Source organism: Propithecus coquereli, unplaced genomic scaffold (assembly GCF_000956105.1).
Source record: "Propithecus coquereli isolate 6110/MARCELLA unplaced genomic scaffold, Pcoq_1.0 Scaffold219, whole genome shotgun sequence".
Classification (NCBI taxonomy): Eukaryota; Metazoa; Chordata; class Mammalia; order Primates; family Indriidae; genus Propithecus; species Propithecus coquereli.
Genome location: NW_012147078.1, coordinates 1,325,915 through 1,344,965, shown reverse-complemented (window position 1 = coordinate 1,344,965; position 19,051 = coordinate 1,325,915). Strand labels below are relative to the sequence as shown.

At 33.5% G+C, this 19,051-nt stretch overlaps 1 protein-coding gene across 1 annotated transcript in view; it reads left to right on the top strand.

Annotated features, from left to right (window-relative positions):
- The window catches only part of GBE1 (glucan (1,4-alpha-), branching enzyme 1), a 278,056-nt gene that overhangs the window by 80,886 nt on the left and 178,119 nt on the right, over positions 1 to 19,051 (top strand). The window contains exon 3 of the mRNA XM_012644745.1: positions 2,346 to 2,461. Coding sequence (XP_012500199.1) covers positions 2,346 to 2,461 — 116 coding nt within the window. The remainder of the gene's footprint in view (positions 1 to 2,345; positions 2,462 to 19,051) is intronic.

Genomic DNA, 19,051 nt, shown 5'->3' with positions numbered 1-19,051 from the left:
AACTGTCATTAATTTAGTATTATTGTAATGGATTTATTAATTATGGTTTATCTGATTTAATTTAGTTGCCTTAACAAATATAGCTTTATTTTTTTTCTCAGAGTTCCTAAATTTTTGTTCTTTTTTTTTCTTTTAATAGATTTAGGGGGGTACAAGTTGAATTTCATTACATGTATATATTGTATAGTGGTAAAGTCTGGGCTTTTAGTGTACTCACAGGAATAGTGTACATTGTACCCCATAAAAATTTTAATAGATTTAGGGGGGTACAAGTTGAATTCCATTACATGTATATATTGTATAGTGGTAAAGTCTGGGCTTTTAGTGTACTCACAGGAATAGTGTACATTGTACCCCATAGGTAATTACTTCTCCCCCCTTTTGAGTTTCCAATGTCATTGTGCCACTCTATGTGTCCTCTTGTGTAGCCATAGTTTAGCTCCCTCTTATAAGTGAGAACATGTGGCATTTATTTTTCTGTTCCTTAGTTTACTTCACTTAGGATAATGGCCTCCAGTTCTATCCAAGTTGCTGCAAAAGACATCTAAGCATTTAACATTAAGTTTGTAAGAACAGGATCCAAATCCAGTGATTTTTCTGATTATTTATTTATTTATTCATTAATTATTTATTTCTGGAGCTTAAGGTATGTTTATCCTATGGAGAAAAGCTCATACTTTTATTAGGTGTTTTGAGAATCTCATATTAGGGAGGAACAGGTTTTATTGGAAAAAAATCTTTCATGTGACTGCAGTACAGTAGAAGTGGGTATCTTGGTTGGTGCCCAGGTTTTAAGTGGAAAGAAGAAACACTACTAGAGGAATGTGAGGGAGGAGAATTCAAGGCTGAACAATGATTGGGGAAAGAGTCAAGAAAGTGAAAGACTGGTATAAGATTTGTTTAAATAGATCTTAAAACTCAAATGGCAACAAGTTAAAGAACTAGTTTAACTGATATTCAAAAACATTTCAGTGCTGAAAACAGCTTTTTAAAATAAATCTGCATATATAAATTTTACATATCATTGAAGTTTCACCTTCAAAGTAATAAAATCTTTATAGTTGAATTTTTAGTGGATATGCCGTTATAAATTTAACTATTTATTTTGGTGTTCTATTACTCAGTTTAACCTTTTCTTGATGAGATGTGACTCAATTTGAACACTAATTTCAGTTTGGCATTAAGCAGGGCTTACATTAAGCATGCAGTACATATTTAATGAATGAATGAATGAACTAATGAATTGTACCCTTTACTTTTAGAGCTAACTAACCAGTCAAGTGTCCTCCCCTGAGTATATTCTTTGTCCATTTTTCTATTGGATTTACAATGTTGTCATTGACTTACAATGTTCTTCATATATTTTGGATACTCTCTCTTTTGGTAGTTTCATTACACATGTGTTCTCTCATTTGGTAGTTTGTCTTGTCTTTCTGTCCATTTATTTATCTGTCTATGAAGATTAGTTTATGGCTTTAGTGGTCAAATTTATCAATCTTTTCCCTAAAGTTTTATAGAGTTTAAAAAAGTCTTATGTAAAAATCCTTTATAATCGCCAAGATTGTAAATATTTATTTCTCTGTGTTTTCTTCTAAGCCTTTTACATTTTTGCCTATAATACTTAAATATCAATCTATGTTCAAATGAATGATTTTTGGGCCTGTTATTAGGTAGACGCTCATTTCATTTTTTTTTCTTAAGGACAAACACTTGTCCTAGCACCATTTATTAAATATGTCCTTTACTCACTGATTTAATGTCTCTTCTATGTTATGTTAAGTTTCCATGTTTGTCTAAGTCTGCTGTTGTAACTTTTTGCTTTCTTCCAAGATCTACAATAGTCCACCTTTTCTTTTCCTCCTATAGTTCATATATTTTTCTACCTTTCTTGTTTGACACATTTTTGTTAGATTTTAAGTCAACTCTGTCACACTTTTATGAGATAGGGTAAATATTATATTATTTTAAGTATTCTTCATTTTTTTTTCCAACCATGGCATGTACCTTATTTAATTGCCTAGAAAGAATTTCTGTTTGTTCATATTATCTCTCTTTGTTGGTGTTTTTTTTTTTTTTTAAGATTCATCACTTTTTTTTGTATTCTGTTTAATGACAGAAGTATTAGAGTTGAAAGTACAATTGAAAATGGTTATAAATCTTTATTTAATTTTAAGATGCAAAAGACATTTCTTATAAATAAATTAAGAATAATTTTTTCTAAACTGCTAACATTTTGATTAATACTATAGAAAACAATATTTTTTTAGGCAATTTGATTTTTATGTACAAGTAAGCAGTATATTATGCTTTGCTTGAAATTAACTAGTCTTCTTTCTTTTTTTTAGATGGCTGGAATCCATTTTCACACCCATATAAAAAACTGGATTTTGGAAAATGGGAGCTGTATATCCCACCAAAGCAGGATAGATCTGTACCGGTACCTCATGGGTCCAAATTAAAGGTATATTGCTCCTTCCTATTTTTACTTGAACTTATCATTTTCTTTTTATCCTGTGTACAAAGTTTGATTTAAAAGATTGGAATGTATAATTGACGAGTGATAATTGTGGGAGATATTGTTTAAATATCCAAATAGAGGAAAGTTTAAGAGAGAACATCAAAAATTTGGATGTAGATTACAACTATTTGTCTGGTAAGGTACCAAACCTAGTTGTATTATTATCACACATTTAGAAACTTTATAAAAGAAATGATATATAAAAAGTGATTTTGAGTACTTACAAAAGTTTAGCATGGAAAACAGTTTAATAAAATAATGAAAACTATCTTCAAATCAGCAAGTGTAGAAAAGATTTTTATCCTTAAAGAGAGTCTTAATAAAATTGATTTTGTGGTAGGCCACATGAATGTGGGAGGGGATACTATGTTGGAGGCTCATACATTTTGGGAACATGCTTTTCCTGTTTATTCACCTTTCTGGCCTATGACATGGGTATATGTGGGGTCTTTCTCCTATTCTCCTGTGGTAAGGCCACCTGGATCAGCCCAAGGGCCTTCCCTATGAGAGGCACACTGAGCATCCTCCACACTCCCTATGCTTTGTCTGGCCATGTGATTCTGCATTCAAGGTCTGAGGAGCAGATGCAACTATCCTCTTTTGTCTCCTCAAGAGATGTTTGAAGGATGGGCTCCAAAGTCTAGATTACAGATTTAAGGCATTTGATTATAAAAGAAGGTGTCTAAATGCTTTCACATTTACTTAATTTTAGCCCATGCTCATATAATTGCATAATATTTCCATGTCTCTTGTGTCTCTTTGCCTTCCTTAGATATTTATCATGATAAATCCTGTGATAGAGTTGTTATTTTTATTGGTATTTGTTATTTAACAGTATTAACTCGAAGTTACTTAAAATACATTGAAAATCAAAATGCATAGTATGCTTTGCAGGTTTTTAAACTTTTTTTTACAGACAATGAAATTATAAGTGTATGTGAAAGTTACTGAAATATTGGTACACATAATACTGTAAACAGAGAAACATGCTATATGATAAAAGGAGACATTTAAATGGGAGATGGAAGCCAAGGTTCTTTTTAATCTGTGGTAAAAAAAGAAAAAGTAGCTACAGTATACAGTAAAATGACAGGGATTAAAATTTAATGTAATAATCCCTTTTCCATGTCAGTATAAGCTCCACAAGAACATGGCCTTTGTTGTTTTGTTTGCTATTACTGTATATTCTCAATTTTTAGAACGGTGCCTGGCAGAGTATGCACTCAGTAAATATTTCTTGAATGTTAAAGCCATTTTCAGGCACAATCTTTGAAGGAGAACACCAAACAGTTTGATTCTTTGATGGTTTTGTTAGATATAATTTTATATAACAGAACCTCTGGGGCAATGCAATTATTATCGTATTGGTTTCATTGTCGCTTTAGGTCTTGTGGTCACTTTTTTTTTTTTTTAAGAATTGAACTTACTACTTTTTAAAATTGTTACAGAAGTTTTTTCTGCCTTTTTCAATTAGAAAATTTTATGAACTCTGACATTTTACTTTTTAAATTAAATGTTGAATAATTAATTTCAATATGTTGTTTCTATACATGGGAAAAATAATTGATTATTAGGAATGAATGATTACTGACATATACTGGGAATTATGGTAGGCAATTACTTTTCCAATTTAACTCCAAATCTTTTATACTTCCTAAACTATGCTATATACTGTCTTCTATTCTCTTTCAAAAATTTGCTTTACCTTGATGAAATGAAATAATATGATAATAAAAAAAATGGCTTTTGTATTGTTGCCTGGCTTTTAAAATCTGTGTTTAACAGCAAATAAATGTTCAAAAAGTATCAGACAAACTGTTCTGTAATCCTTCTTCATTACTATTCTCTAAAAATTTCAGTGAGGATAATTTACTAGAAATTTATGCTCAAAATATTATTCATAATCTTTAGATATTTCAAATGTTGAGGAAACATTTAGATACTATTATAATATAGTCATGCGTTGTTAACTAAGGGGATATGTTCTGAGAAATGTACCTTTAGGTGATTTCATTGTTCTGTGAACATTATGAGTATATTTACGCAAACCTACTGCACACCTAGGCTATGTGTTGCAGCCTATTGTTCTTAGGCGACAAACCTGTATAGCATGTTACTGTACTGAATATTGTAGGCAATTATAATACAGTGGTAAGTATTTGTGTCTAAACATACCGAAACATAGAAGAGGAAAGTAAAAATATGGTATAAAAGATTAAAAAATGGTACAGCTGTATGGGGCACTTAACATGAATGGAGATTTCAGGATTGGAAATTATTCTGGGTGAGTCAATAAATGAGTGGTGAGTGAATGTAAATGCCTAGGATATTATTGTATGCCACTGTAGATTTTATAAACACTGTACACTTATGCCCCACTAAATTTATAAACATTTTTCTTTCTTCAACATTAAATGAAACTTGTCTTACTGCAACTTTTATATTAAATGCTTTATTAACTTTTTAAACTTTTGACTCTTTTGTAATAACACTTAAGGTACAAATCTGTACCCTATAAATACATTGCACACCTGTAAAAAAATATTTTCTTTCTATTCTTATTTTATAAGCTTTTTTCTATTTTTAAAATTAAAAAATTGTATCTTTAAACTTTTTTGTTAAGAACTAAGACACAAACACATGTTAGCCTAGGCCTACACAGGGTCAGGATCATCATCAACATCGCTGTCTTCCATCTCCATATCTTGTCCCACTGGAATGTCTGCAGGGGCAATAACACGCAATGGAGCTGTCGTCTCCTATGATAACAGTGCCTTCTTCTGGGATGCCTCCTGAAGGACCTGCCTGAGGCTGTTTTACAGTTAACTTGTTTTTTCATAAATAGGAGTACACTAGAAAATAACAATAACAACTAAGTATAGAAGTACATAAACTAGTAACATAGTTGTTTATTATCAATATCAAGTATTATGTACTATACATAATTGTATGTGCTATACTTTTATATGACCGGGAGGGCAATAGGTTTGTTTACACCAAAATTACCACAAACTCCTGAGTAGTGCTTATGCTACAATGTTATGGCGTTATGAAGTCACTAGGTGATAGAAATTTTTCAGCTCCATTGTAATCTTCTGGGACCACCATCAGGTATGTGATCCATCGTTGACTGAAGTGTCATTATGTGGTGCATGACTGTAATATGGTGATATAGTTATTCATTTATGAGAAATGTATCAGATTTTCTTTAGGGGAGGGGTTAAATTCTTTATGAAAATAAACTAACTTGAGGTTTTTGGCCTTTTAATCTAAAGTTGTCTCTAGGTAGTCTATTTTGTTAATTAAAAATCTTCTATTAGATTGAACTTGAAAATTTATTTCATTCCACAAAGGATTGACCTTTATAATTCACTTGAGGATATCTCTCTTATGAATATCTCGTAACCATTAACAAAAAAGAACTGTTACCTACCATTGAAATAATAGTTTTATTTTCTCTGCAAAACACCTGATCTTTTCAATTGAACACTGACAAACTAACTACTCATATGTTATGTAAATGTCCCCTTTTATGTTTTTAAATGAGTTTATCAAACAAAATATTTTAAAAATAAAATATAATACAGTGAATTAAACATTCACAGCTGTAAAGTATAAGGGAAGAATAGAAGACTACTTTCCTGAAGGATAGACATATATTATTCATGTCTTTAACACTGTTTTCTTTGGATGCATAACAAAACTAATTTATTTAAAGGTATTTCTGTTCACTATTTTAAAATATATACCTTTAATAACATTATTATATAAAAAAACATTTCCCAAGTCGTTTTATAGCAATTTAACATAATTGTTGAGTGTCTACTCTGTATCAAGTGCAGCCCTTGATCTATGATGCTTTTACTGCATTTTGATATAGGTATATATGTGTATGTACTTTAAACATAAAGTGCTACTGGAGCAAAAAGAAAATGAGTAAACAGTTTATTCTATGATGGTAACAGAGGAAATACAGAGGGGCAATGCTATGCCAGTGCACTTGGAAACATGTTTAGAAGTTCACCAGAGAGACAGAAGCATATTCATCCTGAGAGTGCTGCATGAGCAAAAGTGAGTGTATTGATTGATGTCCCAACGGGAAGCAAATGGCACACTCAAAATAGTTTGAATAGGTTTTATTTTCACAAAGGCTGTTTTCAAAGTTGAATGTTCAGGGGAATCACCAGAGAGTTCAAAGGAGGATAGGGTCAGGGGCCATCTGAATAACCTTGCTTTGGCCACAGAAAGCAAGGGATCAATTACTAGAACACCAAGGGAAAAAGAGTGAGCCATCTTGAAAGGAGCACCCTGCTTTGGTTGAGGGCTACAGTTAATTCGTGGTAGCTTTCAGGGAAGGAGCCACAGGAGTAAGGGAAACAAATACCCTGATGTGTCACTCTCCTCCTTCTCTCTGACCTCTTGCTGGGGCTCCACCTTGGCCAAAGCCAATGTGAAGCTAGAGTTCTGGGAAATATGCTCCATGTTCTGAGACAGAGATCTATATGAAGAGTGTGTTCATCTTAGCAAGCAAAATGTAGCTCACTTTTAGGAGGTTAGGAAAGGCAAACCTGAAAGGTGAGTGGGAGGCAAACTGAAAGGTTCCTTTTCTTCTAATTCCTATTTTCTCTTCTTTTATCATTCCAGTTAATACCCGAATTACTAGCAATGACTTTTAGGATTATCTTCTTTTTAGTGTTTAGGATGTTTGTGTATTTTAACTGTTCCTTGTTGACCAGAAGAAACAGGGACCAGATGGAACAGAAGTTTCTTAATACCAGCCATTTAATATTTCCAAAGGATCCTCTTGGTTCAGGTTGCCATAACAAAATATTTTAGACTAGGTAGCTTAAATAACAGAAAGTTATTTTCTCGCAGTTCTGGAGGCTGGAAGTCCTAGGTGTTATCATGGTTGTGTTCTGATGAAGGCTCTATGCTGGCTGGCAGATGGCAGTCTTTTCTGTGTCTTCACGTAACAGAGAGACAAAGAGTACAAACTCTCTGGTGTCTCTTCTTAAAAGGTACTAATTCCGTTATGAGAACCCCACCCTTGTGAACTTAATCTAAACCTAATTATTTTTCAAGGGCCCCATCTTCAAACGCCATCACATTGGGGGTTAGGGCTTCAACACATGAATTTGGGAGGATACAATTCATTACATAGAAGACCATATTGCTTTCCTAGTTATATTTACGTTATACAATTGATTGGTATAAAAGAGTCATGAAACCTAATACCTTTATTTGCATATCGTTAGATAAAACTCATGAAAGGAATAGGTATTGTTTTACGTTCATATTTAATCCCCATGGTAACACTATGAGAACAGATATTGTTATTATATTTCTTTTTAAGATGAGTGCACTGAGATCTAGAGTGATCTATATCCGGATAGTAGAACCTGGGCTTGAATTCAGGTGTTATAGCATACTCCGTGCTTTTAAACATGATGCTACACTGCCGGTCAGGCTAAGGGGTCAGGGAGAAAAGAAGGGGGAAAAAAGCACGTCTTGTATTATCCTGGCTAGAGCTGGAACCCATTCTACTAAGTGAAGTATCCCAAGATTGGAAAAACAAGCACCACATGTACTCACCATCAAATTGGTATTAACTGATCAACACCTAAGTGCACATATAGGAATAACATTTATGGGGCGTCGGGCAGATGGGAGGGGGAGGAGAGGATGGTCTATACATACATAATGAATGCGATGCGCACCGTCTGGGGGATGGACACGCTTGAAGCTCTGAATCGGGGAGGGGGGTCAGGCAATATACATAACCTAAACATTTGTACCCCCATAATATGCTGAAAAAAAAAGCGAACTGGGTATGTGGAACTGAACAATGTCTCAGATTTAACATATCATTTCATATCATATGCTTTAGCTTCTTTTATGTGTAAACTATTGTCCTCATTTTTCAGGGTTCTGAAAAACAGAGTATTGATGGGACCTTCCCAGAGAATAGAAAGAAGATAGATAATTTTTGTAGAGAGTTTGGATTATACATGATACGATGTCAGATTGGTTAAAGCAAAATTAATTACTGTGAGCTGGAATAAGTAGATGCCATTGAGAGGTTTTGGGTAAGGATGCAATATATTGAAAAATTAATGTCTAAATATTTAAGATGATTGACCTTACAAACACTTTATCCTTCATTTCTGAATTTTTTTTTTTTGCATTATATCTGCCAATTTCCTCCTCTACACATTCTTTGTTCACTGTTTCAGGGATTTCTAATATATGTATATTGAATCTGCTAGTTCTTTTATCTTTTTTCTCTCAAGATGTCCATCATTTTGACTTTCTCTTCCACTTGAAGGATGACTTTATCTTCCAACTGCTTTTATTCCAGTAATCATATATTTATAAATTCTCATCATGTGCTTTTTTCTCCCCTTTTTCATATACTCTGTCCCTGTTCAATGCCCAAATATACTTTTGTGTATTTACAAATGTTAATTATCGATGTTTTCATTTCTTTTTCAAGTTTTCTCCTTACCCACTACCCCTTCTCTCTACTCTACTTCTTCCCGATTGTTTGTTTTAGTCTCTGACCTTCATGTTATAGGCTGTCCTCAAATGCCTGGTGATCAATGGTTATAGAGTCATATTTTTAAATGAGGTAGGAAAAGACAGTTGAAAACTGTACATAGACAGGATGTGGTTTCTGGTGAGATTCATTGTTGGATGGTCAGGAAGTGAGTCAGCTTCTATATTTTTGCAGTATGTGAAGGTATTTCTCTGGGATCGTTTCTTTTTTTCCAGAGAGGAATCGTCCAGTCTTCTACAGGGGTATCGTAGAGTGGAAGGGATATGGAGTGAGGACTTTTTCTTGTCTACTAGCTTCCTTGAATAAGCTAGTAGTATGAAAATTGGGTGAAGGTCCAACTTTTCAGCAAGACACTTAATCCCTCTGTTTTCAACCATGTTTTTCTCCTCTGTCAGCATCTATGCTCATTGTCTTTTGGTTCGGAGCCTCCTAATTCAATGTTTTTCAGAGAATGAATCTCTGATCTCCTGCTTGAGGAGTGGGAGGTGGTGTGTTGGAGGGATATATGTTTACCTGTATTTGTTAGGGAAAAGGCTCTGCTCTTACAGTCCCGTTTTATTTATTTATTTATTTATTTTTACACTGAATCTTACCTCATTCTATAGTATGAAGAACTTCCAGATACTGAGTCTTTCAGGGATTTATTAGGCAAATTGGCCAGCTCCCTTCAGGTTCTTCCTCTGCAGATTTGGATTATAACTTTTGATTCTCTACTTAGTTTCTTATCCTTCCATCTGCTTTCCATCTTCCAAAAATGTATTGAAATTTATGGTCTCCTGTCTTCTTTTCTGTCCTTCTCTATTAATATCTTTTGCATTCTTTGCTGTTATTTATTTCAATAGAGGTTTGATAGAGTGAGAAAAAAAACTCAGGGGAAGTTTCTCATTTTTAATTCAAATTCCAAATCACCCTTCTTTAAATGGAAAAGAAAAAAGTACATCTGCTAGGTAGAAAAATATTTTATGATTCTGAAGTTTCAGTTAGGTCACTACATTTTTGTTGTATATAATGATTATAAGATTTTGGTCAAACTGATTATTTCTTGCTTGGGATGTCTTTACTTATTATATGTGATAAAGATCTTCTTTTCTATGACTTACAGGAAATCTTTTACTCACTTCGTTTGTTACCTGGTTCAACTTAATCAACCTTTAAGACCCTGAAACATCTAATTTGTGGGAGAATGCGTAGTTAGAATTAGATGCACTTTCCTTTACCACAGAGACTATAATTCTTTGTGTTTGCAAAATACAATATGAATGTTAATGAACCTAAATAACATACTAGGAAATGGGCTTCCTCTGTAGATGCAAATAAAGGCTTGTTAATTGATTCATTTTTCTTTTCTTTCTTTTTTCTTTTTGGAGCTCCCTGGAATGTTGATAGGAAACACAAAATAAATGTGCGAATTTCCGAAACAGTGTATTTGCTGGTCTTTAGAGTTTTTCTAGAGGGATTGGTGAGATAGAAAGTGGAAGTATTTTCTTTTGAGCTTACTCCACATTAATTTCTTTATCCAATTTTGATCTTTTTCTTTCTTAGTAACTTATTTAACAAATATTTATGATTTCTTCACTTGAAGCATTGAATTATCTTCCCTGGATGTATGTGAAGAAAGAAAAGATAAAATGCTTTTTTTCTGAATTTATAGGCTACTCCAAGAAAACTCTCCATAAACATATAAGTTGCTTTAGCATTCTGTGGATGGTAATGGAGTAGGGGAAGAAGCTTGTACTTTTTGAGAAGTTTGTGATGGAAAAGCAGGATTAAGTAAATGGAACATGTGCTTGTTTTTTATATGTTAGTGATTTAGTTCTTTTCATTTTTGGCTAAATATTGATGGGCCAAAGAAGGAACCTAAGAAAGGACAGAGAAGGAGGACATGAATAAGAGATTGTTGAAGAAGTAGAAAGAAGGAGAAAAATAAAGGTCACAGGTTGAATAGTTAGTTAGGGAAGGTCTATGGGAAAAGATGTATTTTAAGCTTGATGTTGAAGGAGTTGATGGATGTTGATTAATGTAAAGTTGTCAGGGGTCAATTAAGGAATGACAGAGTATAAAGCCAAGCGAGGTTATACAAGTATTAACCAATTATACATGTGAGACAGTGGGCAGTTTGACATGCATTGACTTTTGATGATGTCACATGTATAAGGAGACTACATGAAATAGTGAATCTATTTTAGGAAATTTTACTCTGAAAACATGCAAGACAATACAGTTGACTCTTCTTTTGTTTGTTTATTTTTTTTTTTTTGCTTCTTCTAAATCCTACATTTCTTACTTTAAAAAAAAATCACAATAATTTTTAATAATGACTGCTATGGTTTGAATGTATCCTCCAAAGTCCATGGGTTGGAAACATAATCACCAGTGTAACAGAGTTGAGGGGTGGGAGCTTTAAGAGGTGAATAGGTCATGAGGACTCTGACCTTATGAATGGATTAATGCTCTTACCACAGGGGTAGGTTAGTTATTGTGAGAATGGGTTCCTAACGAAAGAATAAGTTTGGCCCCCTTTCCCCTGTGTCTAACACAAGAATGTTCTCTTTTACCTTTCTGCCCTTCTGCCATGGGGTGAGGCAGAAGGAAGGCCTTTGCCAGATGTTGGTACCTTGATATTGGCTTTTCCAGTTCCAAAAACATCAGAAATACAGTTATTTTCTTTATAAATTACTCTGTCTTTGGCATTTTGTCATAGCAACACAAAGCAGACTAAGACAATGACCATTTTTATTCTTTAGGCTGAGCTTTATTGTTTCATTCAGGGTCTTGACTCTTAATGACCTCATTTTTCTCACAGATATTTATACTCTCTCTTCTAGAGCATGTAAAAGTGCTGAAGTGATTTCATTTTCAATTGACAAAAATTAGCCACTGTCAATGGTCCATGAATGCCTTCTCTTCTTCTATATAAAGATTCCTAGAAAGAAGAAAAATCTACTGTCATGTATCCTATCCTCACTTCCTATTCATTGGTTTCTCTCCTCTACTCTGATTTAATAATAAAAATAAAATAAAATAGTACAAATAACTAGATAAAAATAATTTAAATGCAAGACCTATGAATGGTACAGTGTAAATCTTGTTTACCATTTGAATCATTTGAAACATATTCACATCGGTGTTGCATATAAATTCATAAATGAGTTCCACTGTGTCATGGCCTATGATAGGGTCTCAATCTTCTGCAGTTCCTAAGTTATTATTTCTAGTTATGCCATAGATAAAAATACTACCTTTTGCTACTTAACTGCCTGCCATTTCAAACTTGTCATAAATCATTGTTTTTGATGCTTAACGTTAGTATTTTCTTTTCCTATAGCACATTCTATAGAAATTCTTTAGACATGGCTTGTAGTCTTATGCATTTCACATTTAGTCTGGAATTAAACTTTATTATAACAAACAAAAAAAATCTAGATTTAAAATTGTTTGCTCTTAGCATCTTGAAGATAAAACTGCAATTTTTTCTTCATATTTAGTGTTGCTGTTAAAAACGCTGATGATTTAATTCTTGTTTCTTTTCATGTAATTGACCTTTTTTCTTGGTAGTCACTTGAATTCCATCTTTATCCTTGATGTTCTAAAAATTTGACTACCATTTGCCCTAACACCGGTTTCATTTCTTACTCTTTTCCTGAAATGGCCATCCATATCTTCATAACTTACCTTCTTCTTGGTTCCCTGCCTCTCCAGTCCGTTTTTATATTATAGCCAGAGTCATCATTCTGAGATTTGAAATCTGCTCATGCTATCCTTCTGCTTTAAAGCCTTGTGATGAAATTCCCCACTGCCCCATTTCGTTATAGTTGTGTGATAAGAAGCTGACCTGGTCAGTTTTCAGATTCCCCAGCACTCGCTTGAAAAAAAGCAAATCTGTTTGATTTTCTGTTTGATAATTGGGCTCCCATGTATTATTATGTCTCAGTAAAGATTTCTCTGTTTTAAAAAAAAGTTTGAGCGACACCAGCCCATGGGATGAATTCCATACCCTTTGGCTTGCCAGGCAAAGCCCTTCATGCCCTGGCCTCTGTATTCCTCTCCACCTTTGTCTTTATCTTGTATACTATTCATGCTGAATTACCTGTGGTTTTGCAAATGCTATTGTGATCATGCCTCAGCAAATGCAAAGGTACCATCCCTTTTACTTAGAATGGCTTTCTCCTGTTTTAATAATGTGATAGACTTCCAGTCTTTGATATAGCACCGATGTGCTATTTATTCTTGGTGAAGTTTTCTATAATTCCAAACTCTGCTTTCTCTTTACTAACTACTACTTCCCACTCTTACCCCCTAGAGCTTGTTTCCTCTATACTCACTGTGATCAATATGTATTTCAATGATAGAACAATTTATAACTCTGCTTGTAATTTATCAATTAGTTTCACATTTTAGACTTTGAACTTTTTGATGGTGAAGTATCTTAGTGATCTTTGTGTACCTGGAGCTTTGTAATGTCTGATTCACAGAAGTTACTCAAAAATTGTTTACTGGCTGCATGAATGGAAAAGATAAGAGACCATCAGGTATATGTATTTCACTATTGGAAATATTTTTGCATATGTATATTATATAGAATGTAAAAGAAATTTATAGTTACATGTGGGTAATTTTAAATTAGATTCTTTGAGTTTAGACATCTTAGACTTATAGAATTACTGTTTATAGAAGGCGTCCTGTTAACATCAGGGTTAAGGAAAAAAAAAACAACTAAACAAAAACTAGTTTGGAAACCACAGATGCTTGTTTTAATGAATCTTTAGCATTTTCTGTTACTTGTTATACAAAGATCCTTGTGAGTCACTGAGAGCTTAATATTAGAAGAAAGTTTGCTTTTCTTTTGAAGATTTGAAATGTTTATTTTTATCTCATGGTTCCCCTTTTTCACTTGTCTGTTAGAAAACTTTAAGTAAATTGTACAATTGCAATACCATCCTACCCCCAGAGCCCTATGCCATTTTCTTATCTTCTTGCTCTCCTTTCTCATTTTACTTTTAAATATCGCATTACATTGTTTTTTACTAGAAGCCTCTTTTGCAAGTAAGAAGAATATAAATTAAATGTATACACATCTATGAATAACAGCTTGAAATTATTTGAAGTCCCGTTCTAATCACCTATGATTTAAAGAAATCATATGAATGGATAGTGCCTAATTCTTTTTTGTTATAGCTTTGAGTCAGTTATTTACAAGGATTTACTAAGTGAATTTACTATGGATGTGCTAGAGGTCAGAATGTTGAGTTATTTAGATTAATACTAGGGGGAAAGAAGAGTCCCATTATGGGATGATGTCATTCTTCTCTCAAATTAATAATTAGAAGTTATTTTTCTCTGGCTAAAGCACATACCATTTCTGTTTCAAACATTTTTCTTGTTGGAAACTTTCTCAAACTTTGAAGAGTATTCACTTTGACACAATTAAATAGAATTCTGGAATGTACTGTTACCACCTGTATGTCTATTTTTACTTAAGATTAATGATGGTGAAAGATTAAAAAAACAGTTCAATTGTCTCTTTTAAATATATAGTTCAAACCTTGTTATGACTTGTTTATATTAAACCTAATTTCCTTGTACTGGAGTTTTTCATGGCAAGGCTCAGAATGAGGAGCGGCTTACGTTAGGTAGTTTTGTTTTCCCTTTTCATTTTCAACTCAAACCCTGCGGAGAGTAGGAAGTTGTCAGTGAGATATCAATGGTAGTATAGGAATTGCTTTCTGAAGTCATTATGAATTAACAGCTAATGGGTAGCTTTCTTTGATAGCTCATTTATAATTGAGTGCAGAGAGATGAGAATCAAACACAAAGGGAACTCAATTTTATCATTAATTTTGATTTTGTTTAACGGATGATTTCTGGGCACCACAGCAGCCTTCCTAATTTGTCTGTGTATGATGAAGAAACTAATCATACACAGCTCAGGGAACAAATAACATACGTTTTTTCAAAAAGGTCACCTTCAGAGACAAGCACAAGGAAAAAAACTTCACAAACCTGTTGATTCATCCTTTTCTCCTGTTTTTCTCTTTGTTTTCCTTCTAAAAAAATGCATTTGGTAAGATAATTAATTCAAAATTTCAAATATGCAATGATTGACTATCCAGAATTTATAGCCTGTAAATATAATTAGGTTTTTTTCCTTGTAGAGCTCTCTCCCCCCAACCCCTTTCTTTCATCTTATAGTACTTACCAGGTGTCAGATAATGTTTAAAACACTCTATGAATATTAACTACTTTAGTCCACAGAAAAGCCCTATCAGGAAGCTCCCATTATCATCTTTGCCATTTTTCAAATGAGACAACGGAGGCACAGAGAGATTACATAACTTGTTCAGTGTTCCATGTGTTGCTAATAGTTGCTGGAGCTGAAATGTAAAGCCAGGAAGTATGACTACAGAAATTGTGTTTTTAACTATTATGCTAGGTTGCTATAATTTACTAGCTTAATTGCAATTCCTGTGATGTCTTGATAACTATATTTAAGAACACTATCAATCAAGCTCTTGGCTAAAATAATAAACCTTGGCAAATCATACACATGTTTTTAGAATACATTTTTTTCTGTGGACAAGTGGCAATGACAGTAATAAACTTGGGAGTATGCAAGAAAACAATCTGACATGTTTTAATTTGGGAAATATTCAATAAAACAGATTCTATAAGTAATATGTATATATATGTATATATACATACATATACACACATGCACACACATATTTCAAGTTAGGTATTTAACAAAATCATAACTACTAGTAGATATATACGTGACATCAATGTGAGGACAGCTTACAATAGATTCTCAAAGGAGGCTGTGCATACAAATTGACTTGGCTGGAGTTCATGTTATTGCCAGTCACTCCAAATGTATGTATGTATTTATATATGTAGTTAGTTTTATAGTTATATAAGCCAGAACATTACAAGGCAAGGGAGATTTTACTTTTTAAATTTGGATTAGTCTCTAAGCCTATGTGAAAATATATTCATCTCTAATCTCTGCAGTAAGACATGACAGGGTTACTTGTCCACTTTGGGCTACTGAAAACGCAGAATTCAGAAAGGTAGGTCCCAATGTCTAGGTGAGATGAGAAATGATACCTGGAAGTACATCCATGATATTACAGAGTCAAAAACGTAAAAGGCTAAAGTATCCACAAAGCAAAGCTGAGGATAGAGGCTGTAAGAAACTCAATTGTTTATAAAGCTGGTGTGGCTGGACTGAGGATGGATGAAGTTAGCAATGAATGTGGTTAAGAACAAAATGACACTCTGAGAGGCCGAGGCGGGCAGATCCTTTGAGCTCAGGAGTTCGAGACCAGACTGAGCAAGAGCGAGACCCCGTCTCTACTAAAAATAGAAAGAAATTAGATAGAAAACTAAAAAAATAGAAAAAAAACTAGCCGGGCATGGTGGCGCATGCCTGTAGTCCCAGCTACTCGGGAGGCTGAGGCAGGAGGATCGCTTGAGCCCAGGAGTTTGAGGTTGCTGTGAGCTAAGCTGACGCCACAGCACTCTACTCAGGGCAATAGAGTGAGACTCTGTCTCAAAAAAAAAAAAAAAAAGAAAAAAAAAAGAACAAAATGAGGTGAGCTAGGTAAGGTGAGTGCTGGGTTCTACCATGATATTCCTTATTTGGAGTATAATGTGTTTTGCTGGCCCATGAACATGCTTGGTTGACTTTACATGTTTATTCCTCCTTATTGAGGTAGTTCCAGTGGATGATAAGCACCTTTCTAAGTTATTATATTAGGTAAGGTATTGGCTATGTTGTTTGCAAAGGACCAAAATAAGAGTGTCTTCAACTGGATAGATGGTTTGCTTCTCTCTGAAGTAAATGTTCAGGTCATCGGTATTTTATGGATTGGCTGGGTTTGATCCATGTATATGTATCAGACCAGGTTCCTGACATTGTATTGGTCTTCTGTTTCCAAGTATGTTATCCACATGATGAAAAATACTCACCATCTCTCAGTCCATGTTTCCTGCAGAAAGAGGAAAAGAAGATGAGATCAAGATATGCTCGTTTATGTATATGAACACATCATTTCTATAATTTCTATCCTTTTGGTTAGATCTTAGTTACACTGACCATCCCAGCTGCAAGGAATGTTAGGAAATGTGGTTTTAGGTTGGGCAACATTTGTCCAGCTAAAATTAAGTTGGTTACAGCTTATTAAAGGAAAAATTGGAGGGTTAATTTTGAAATACAATTAACATTTACTGCCATAGCCATTTAAAAGGAACTTCTTAAGGAAACAAAAGAATTAACCTTGTGTGAGAAATTTTTTTTTTATACTTCTCAGATCAGTTGTAAGCAATGTATCCTTATTTATTTCTGTGCTATAGAAACACATTGTTAAAAACCTCTTGATTTATTTCAACTTACAAAAAGTGTAGTATTCCCATTAATAATAAAAAAAGAAAATTCGAGGAATATATCTGATTATTAATAATATTCACTTAAGGATATAGCTCATATTATAATAATATGCAATCAGAGTGGCATACTTTAGATTATTGTAAACTCCAATATTAAATAAATAAAATGAAAGTAAAATCCTAAAGCAACCTGGAACTTATTAGATGTTATAATGTGAGGTTTAAAATTTTGCCATTTTTTGAAATATATCCAAATTATCTTGAAATGCTAGTCTCACATTTAATGCCATTTCTAGTTTGACATCAATTTCCACATAAATAAGAATAGAATTTTAATGAAAACACTGTATGTAAATATAGCAGTGTGGGATGTAAAAGTGTACTGAGCAGAGATCTGCAGCTGACAGAAACCAGGCTCTAACCTGGTTTTCTTGAATAGCAAAATTGAGCATGTAAACTGACTGCCTCCAAAACAGAGAATGCAGGGGACAGGTATTTGGGTACATTTGAGATACCTAAACTTTAAATTAGTGTTCAGGAAGAATGCTTTCCCTTCCTTTCTTAATAAAGCTAAATAGGTATTAGTGCTAATCTTTTTTTTTTTTTTGCATTGGTGGCGAGTATTTTTAAAAACATATTTACTGATTCACTCTGTTATTTGATAAATTCTATAGGAATATCAGATCAGAAGGAAAGTAGGAGCCAAGATTTATCTATAAATCTTTAATTAGAATCATTAATTATAATAATTAATGAAAGGAAAATTTTTTAATATTCTACATAATATTAGAATGGCTTTAGAATGAAGATGGCTTTTAAACATTTTTGACATGTTTTAATTTGGGAAATATTCAATAAAACAGATTCTATAAGTAATATGTATATATATGTATATATACATACATATACACACATGCACACACATATTTCAAGTTAGGTATTTAACAAAATCATAACTACTAGTAGATATATACGTGACATCAATGTGAGGACAGCTTACAATAGATTCTCAAAGGAGGCTGTGCATACAAATTGACTTGGCTGGAGTTCATGTTATTGCCAGTCACTCCAAATGTATGTATGTATTTATATATGTAGTTAGTTTTATAGTTATATAAGCCAGAACATTACAAGGCAAGGGAGATTTTACTTTTTAAATTTGGATTAGTCTCTAAGCCTATGTGAAAATATATTCATCTCTAATCTCTGCAGTAAGACATGACAGGGTTACTTGTCCACTTTGGGCTACTGAAAACGCAGAATTCAGAAAGGTAGGTCCCAATGTCTAGGTGAGATGAGAAATGATACCTGGAAGTACATCCATGATATTACAGAGTCAAAAACGTAAAAGGCTAAAGTATCCACAAAGCAAAGCTGAGGATAGAGGCTGTAAGAAACTCAATTGTTTATAAAGCTGGTGTGGCTGGACTGAGGATGGATGAAGTTAGCAATGAATGTGGTTAAGAACAAAATGACACTCTGAGAGGCCGAGGCGGGCAGATCCTTTGAGCTCAGGAGTTCGAGACCAGACTGAGCAAGAGCGAGACCCCGTCTCTACTAAAAATAGAAAGAAATTAGATAGAAAACTAAAA